Consider the following 7,314-nt stretch of genomic DNA (forward strand, 5'->3'; position numbering starts at 1 on the left):
TGCTGTGCTCTGCCTGGGTCCTTTCCCCACCCCCTTTCTCCCAGAGAATTCCTAGCCTCCTGTAAGTCTTAGCTTACCTGTTAAGAGAAGCCTTCCTGACCCGACTTACTTGTCACAAACCTCTATTTTCTGCCTTCAAACCTTCCTCGTAGCACTTATCACAGTTGGTGTAATTATTTGATTACCATCCCTCTTTTCCGCTAATCTGGAGCTATTATCTCCTTTGCTCACCCTTTTCCTCAGGGCCTAGCAGACCCAGTCTGGGGTATGTAGGGGCTCAGTCAAGACTGCTGAGGGAATGACGCCCCGAGTTAGGAAACCATATGGACTCATATTTGAATTGGTTATACTAAGTCCTTCGTAGGTGTAGAATAGGGATTTCCAGAGTTTATTCCTTGAGATACAATTTGATGAGATGCTAATAAATTTTACTATAACAAGGATTTCATGGCCTGAAGAAAACAGTTTGGAAACACCAAGATAAAATTTATTACCAGATCTCATAAAGTCTTTAATAGGAGATATGCCATTTCCCTAGCTAATCTGACTTTGGAAACATTAGGGAGTTTCCGGTAGCACAGTGGTCACGGGCACAGGCTTCCAAGTCAGGCTTTCTGGGTTCAAAGTCAACCGAGTTCACTTGCTAGTAATATCTTATACGGATTTCATAAACTATACATATGCTACTTCACTGTTTATATTATCCATACTACATACTCTTGTCACTTACTAGCTGTGTGACCTTGGAGAAGTCACTCAAGGTTTCTGCGATACACAATGGGAATGATGATAGAATCTGCCTGTTGTGAGGATTAAGCACTCAGAATGGAGCACAGGAATTGATCGCTGTTGGTAACTTTTTAGCCTACATGAGTTTGGAAAATGCTGATGTCAGAGAAAGAGCACGGGCCTGGGAGACTGGAATTAGCTCTGTGGCCTTGGGCAAGACTCCTAAACCTCTTTTGAGCAACAATTTTTTCCCACTGTATATTGAGAAAATTGATTATAGGTATCTATAATATTTATAATATCTCTAGGTATTTTCCCAATTCGAATTTGCCAAGATTTCATTATTTTCAAGTTGCTGAAAATAATAATATGCAAGGCCATCCAAAATCAAGTATGACACCATAAACAAAAAACCAGGTCATTTTTAGCAGTTCCTTTTCAAACTAATTGTCATTTGTGGGCTATTGGAGGATTCGGTTGATATCTTTCTGAGTGGATCCTTTAGCTTTATTTGGGAAAGTCTATCCTTGTTTATTTTTATGCACATAACTGTTTTGATTTTTTTTTTTTTTAGGTCGTCTCAATGACATGTACGGAGACTACAAATACACATACTGGGCCTGCGGCGGGATTCTAATTGTCGCAGGCATCTATCTCTTCATTGGCATGGGCATCAATTACCGACTTATGGAAAAAGAACAGAAAGCAGAGAGGCAGCAGAAAAAAGAAAGTAAAGAGGAGGAGACCAGTGTAGATTTTGAGAAGCCAAAAGAAGTTACCTACGCAGCAGACGCTCCAGAGCAGAAAGGCTTAGCAGGAGGCCCCAAAGAGGAGGAGAGTCCAGTCTGAACACGTAGGGCCGAAGGGTAAATGGAGCAGCTTGCGACCCACGATATCTGAACATGTTCTACTGGCCTGTGATCTATCTCCCAGTGGTGCTCAATGCGAATAGTGGACATTTGTGTGGAAATCCTCCCAGGCGTTCCTTTATGGAATTTTTGTTTCACTCCTTACCAGTAGCCTGAATTAAAAATACCGTGTCCTTTGGAGACGGAGTGGTTGGCAAAGAGTGAGGAAAGGAAGTCGGGTATTTTTTTTTTTTTTAATCTTAGCTTTTAACAGTGTCATGAAAATTGTAATATGTGCCTTAAGTTTTAGTCTTTAGAATCTTTAGGGAGCCTTAACTTTTTAAACCATTCTGCTGAATTCATCTATTTTAAGTGTTCCGTTACAAGGAAAAATAACTTCTTTGATGCAAATCTAAAATTTAATATTAATCTTGCTTCCCTGTTATTTGTAATACAATGTCAGACATGATCAGTGAACGATTTATGGATAGAAATATTGGTTGAAAGTTGGGAATTTTATAAAATCGTGACTAAAATATTTCCCTTGCATCGATGGTTGCCTGGCATATGTGCCTGCTTGCTATATATTTAGGAAACTTAAGGCATAAAATTGGCTGTTCCAGACACGCTGTATTCATCAACACCCCTTGGGTATCTTTTCTTAGGATGGTTATTAGAAGCTAAGTTCTTGAGAGTTGATTTCATTAAATTACTATTTTTTTGCACCCATTTTTACAGATACATTTTGAGTGGTTGTAGACCCTTGCCCCTTTTGAGATCACTTAGTATTATTTTTTTCAGTGTAAAAGTTAGTATTAAAATATACAAAACTATATATTTGTGCCTCCTTGGTAAAGATAACATATCTAATTAAATGCAGACATATTTCAAACAGCAGCTGAATTCAGCTTAGGTTTTACTAAAACCTCAGTTAAACTGTGAGACTCGGAATTGTTTTGTTGTTGTTTTTCCTGGAATTTTTTTCCCCTTTGATTCGTAGAAGTTCCATTTATATCTGTGTATAGGTTAGAGCTGTGTGAGATATTCAATCTTTGTGTGTTTAGTTTTTTTTTGTTTTCTTTTTGTTTTTGTTTTAATGTTTGCTAATTACAGAGAGCCAGAGAGATTTGGCCCCAGGCAAACCTGTAAGGATAAGATTGGGAGGGAAGTTGCTAAGTATTTTTAGTTCAATAAACTGCTTTTGTTTTTTTCCCCCAGAAGGTCTTAAAGAAAATTAGAATTACTGGACACATTCTTACTCTCCAGACAAACCTAAAAACTTTTTGACCCCTTTCACTTAACCTGAAAAGTAGAGAAATGCATTTAGTATAAGGATAGGAGGGAAGATGGACCAGAATGAAAACTAGTATTTTTTTACCTACTATCTTTTAAATTGAGGCAGAATAATGATAGACATTCAATGAATTATATATTCGATGTATTTTAAAATATTATTGTAATTGACAGAGTGAAAGTATAGATTAAAAACCTTGTAAGAGGCTGGCTTTTCCAAATAAATTCTTTTTTTTTTTTTGAAGAAATGTTTCTTCCTCCAGATGTTTTATTTGAGAAAAATATTACTGTGTTCATTTTTATTATCAAGATTTAATTTGACCTTTGCTAATATTAAATTTGATCATTCAGCTTATGTGCTTTGGGCTTTGTGTACATGGCTAATTTTAATTTGATTTTTTCCTCTTCTTTAAGGCAAGCAAGAGGGGAATTTTGAAACAACCTCTCTGAAAGCATCCAGAGCAGTTAATCATAAGGACACAATGAAAAGTCCCTTCCCATGCCTGAGTGTCATGGCAGATGGACGAGGCATGTACAGGAGAAGCCTGCTGTGAGTGTTGGCAGGCTGGCTCTGGTTTGGACTCTGCCATTTTCCATGGACCTGAGTTTATAACCTTTATGTGCTTCTTTCCCCTTCTGTAAAAACGACGATCACCATCAGTGAGGGAATATAAGGAATTATGGGGAAAAAGAACTAAACAGAGCTATGTATAGGCTTAGTTTCTCCCCCATCCCAATTGTTGACCTCCATCCACACATAATCCCTTGCTTGGTCTTTGTTCATTAACTGAATCTTGTTGGTAAAGTGAGGGGTTTGTGGTGCAGAGTAACCACCACTTGTTAGAAGGAAGGGTTCTGAAGCTGCTGTATTCAGAAGCAAGGGTTAAAAACTGGCTCACAACTGGAGCTAAACCTTTTATCACCCAGTCCAACTGAAGATACGGGCATAAGGGATTTATTCAAGATCAATGTTGGTAACAGCCAACACTAAAACCCAACACAGGCCTACTCTGCCATCTCCTCCTCCTTAACAATCAGCTAATCCTCTGTGTTGCCATGCTGTGCTCAACAATGGAAGCACCTAGGCTTCCATTCTTGGGACAATCCAGTCTTGTCCCTTACTCCATGTGAGGACTGAGTTTTATTTCAGTTCACAGTTTCGGTGACTGCTTTGGGAAAACGTATGCATAGAGTACCTGCCTATCTTTGTTTTTCTTGACCCCACACCCTCTGTAAGTCACAGAGAGAACATACACAGCTCGTAAACAGTTCTGGTGCCCAAAAGGGCTTGAGTATATGGTTCAAGAGTATACGCTGAAACAGAGTCCAAGTCAAAACTGGAAAATCATTTAAGAACGGATAGGCTAGAAACTGCCAATGGTCCTGGTATCAAACAAGACAGTATTATCATGTTAAATTCAAGTCTACCGAGAAATTATCTTAAGTAGCCAAGATAAAGGAATAATTTCTACAAAAAGTATTCAGGAAAGGATGACCCTGACTTGCTAGAGGAAATCATGGAAAATTCAGAGAGGTATTTTATCCCTGAATTAATCACACTGATGAATAACCTGGATTCCTGGGTTGCCCGAACTTACTATTTTATGTTTGTACCATAGATATATATGTCAATATTAATCCTGTATTTTAAATAGGAAAAAATATTGTTAAAAGCCATTTAATATTTTTGTATGAGCCAATGTTTTAATGTATTGAATTTCAGATTGATAAACTGGGTATTGGTTTGTCTGAAAAATCTAAATATCTGGGTTTTACTTTCCCTAGCAAATGGGTCACAGTATAATAAACTTAATAGCCAGGTGTGTCTCCTCCCCCCAACCCCCTTTTGGTTGGAAAGATGGGGAAAGGTTACTAGTAAATTTCCATCTTTGCAACATGGCTTGTTTTAATAATCAGGTCACACACTTGCCTAGAAGACATGAAGAAAGAGGTTATGATAGGTATTCTTTCAATACCTGACAGGAAGTGATAGCCCAAGCTTGTCTGACTTGCCCAAAAGTGAGCAATTAAGCCAAGTTGCTTCAGAGTTTAGAAGCATTAGGCACATCGTTCCTAAAATGTTCTAGCTTTATTTTTAGATCCAGTCATCCTTCCCCCATTCAGCCGAGGCCATAGTGACAAAAGCATTCAAATCAGAGTAATTGGTAGAATATCTCAGTGGAAGAGCAGTTGATTTACTTGTTTTTTTCTGACAGTTACTCTGACTTGCTATGGAGGCTGGGATAGCCTGCTCCCGGCTGCTTAACAATGGAGGCGGCCTATGTTCAAACAGAGGCTGTGTGAACCTCAAACAAGTTACTCAACCTCCCCAAGGATCAGGGTTTCTTCTTCTGTGAGGTGTTAATAATTAGCACCAACCTCCCAGGGGTTGTCATGAAGGTTAGCTGATAAGTGACATCTCATGTTAAGCAATGGCTTAATAAGTGCAAGCATCTGACTATTTTTTAAAAAAAAATCAAAGATAATTAATACTTGGGAAAATGAGCTCTTCTAATTTCCAAGATGGAGCCTTACTTGGAGAGGATAGTGGGCGAATGATCTTGAAGAATATTAGCTGAATGATCAAATTTTCCTTTTTGATCAGATCGTCCTTTTGTCTTATAAATGCAGTAGTTTCTTTGGTAAATGAATGGATGAAACTAACAACTCACAAGGTTGGTGCATATATGTTCTGCTCCTTCAGCCCCAAAGCCCTTACTCTCTCTACTCCAACGTACACTGCCTCCACAGGGAAGAGCTGCCCGACTAGCAGATAAACTTCCCCCTCAATATCTGTGATTCTAAAAGAGAAGAAATATAACTAGTAACTGATGGCGACTAAAGTTCTTTTTCCCTAGTAATGTCCTTAACATGAAAGACTGATAAGGTTTCTATTTTCCCTACGACATCGATAACATGATTTAAATTATAAATTATCATCAGTTGGTGGCTGAATAAATTGGCTTAACATTGGCAAAGCAATTTCATAATCTTTGTCAAGTACCATGAGTTCACATCTTTTTCCTAAGAATTCCACGTTTGGAATTTATATGAGAAAATTATGATTGTCTTTGACATTATCCGTTTATTTGAAAAATCCTACAACATGTATCAGTAACTACTTAAATGGATGGTATGAAGTTCTTAAGAGATAAACATGGTACAATGTTAAATGAAACAGCAGAACACAAACTACCATGATGTATGTCTATACACAATGCATGGTGTATATATACATCTGCACGGGATGAAAAGGACACACAACGCTTAATCATTTTGGGAGCATAATAAAATTGAAGGTGACTTTTTTCTATTATTTTTCCCTTATTGTAAATTTTATTAATGTGATGGTTACTTTTACACTAAAAACATTTCATGTAACGCATACTGCTAGTTTACAGAGGGGAAAAACAGTCCATCGGATCTAGAAAGTGAAGCTGATGATTATAAGTGGGTTATTTTTTCCTGCTTCAAGAGTTGCATCTGATGAAAAGGAAGCGAATGTGACGTGGAAGAGCACAGCGCACATGGTCTAACGTATGATTTCATCATCGGCTGCACGTGAATATTGAACTCAAGAAGCCAGAGCGCTCAGCAGTTCCCCAAGTCAGTGTTAACCGTTGTCTTAAACAGAAGTCAGCATCAGAAAAAAATACATGGACGTCACAAAATACAGGAGGAGTATTTGCTTGTCTGCCCAGCTATCATTTGTTTATTTACCCACAAGCATTTGCCTGGCCCTTCCTACGTCCTAAGCATTATTCCTAGGCTTTGAGAAAGACACTCAGTATGTCTTCCCATTGTTAAAAAACACAGACAAGCCAAACTGGAGTCGCTTTTGTTAAGCCCCATCACCAAACCAAAACTTAATAACTAACCTAACTGCAGTTTCGGCCTCTCCCAGAAGTGGAATTTTAACCCAATGAGTCAGGAATTTCCTGATCAATGTTTGTGGGGTAATCTGCCTGATAAGACCCCTGTCTTCCCCTAAGAGGTGTCCTTGCCTGAAATCCACTCTGAGCTTCTCATTCCCACCCTCTGTGCTTAGAAAACCTTCCATTTTGTACAACTCATCTGAGCACCCTTTCCATTGCTACATGGGATGCTGTCAGATTCACGAATCCCTTAATAAAGCCAATTGGATCTTCACATTTATGTGGTTGCATTTTTTTTTTTTTAACACCATGCATTTTACAATCTGGCTGGGAAAGGCAAACAGTGTTAACTTCCTTATAACTTTCCTTACAACAGCAAGTTACAAGGAAAACAGCGGTCTTCACAATAAAGCAATGGATGTAAGATCAGCCCTCATTAGTTCATTCACCTAACCGAATGTTTGGAGCATCTTGACTGCTGGCTGCACGGGATGTGACAGTGAACAGAATCCAGTTCCTGGCACCCACAGCTTCTAAGCTAGCGGGGAAGACCAGTGAGTGCTGTGAAG

General features: G+C 38.6%; 1 protein-coding gene across 4 annotated transcripts in view; it reads left to right on the forward strand.

The window, feature by feature from the left end:
- The window catches only part of SLC16A1 (solute carrier family 16 member 1), a 34,796-nt gene extending 27,772 nt beyond the window's left edge, over nt 1-7,024 (forward strand). Inside the window, exons 5-7 of one of the 4 annotated variants that reach the window (XR_013991730.1) lie at nt 1,304-1,595; nt 3,285-3,420; nt 6,346-7,018. Coding sequence is in view for 2 of the 4 variants with exons in the window: in XM_081026039.1 (XP_080882165.1) it covers nt 1,304-1,578 (275 nt within the window). In the remaining 2 variants the exon portion in view is untranslated. Of the gene's footprint in view, nt 1-1,303; nt 3,226-3,284 lie in introns of those variants that run through there. The other 3 variants (XR_013991731.1, XM_081026039.1, XM_081026038.1) reach the window with 3 other exon arrangements.
- The last annotated feature ends 290 nt before the right edge of the window (nt 7,025-7,314 follow it).

The sequence above is a fragment of the Rhinolophus hipposideros genome (genome assembly GCF_964194185.1).
Source record: "Rhinolophus hipposideros genome assembly, chromosome: 19".
In the NCBI taxonomy this organism is placed as follows: Eukaryota; Metazoa; Chordata; class Mammalia; order Chiroptera; family Rhinolophidae; genus Rhinolophus; species Rhinolophus hipposideros.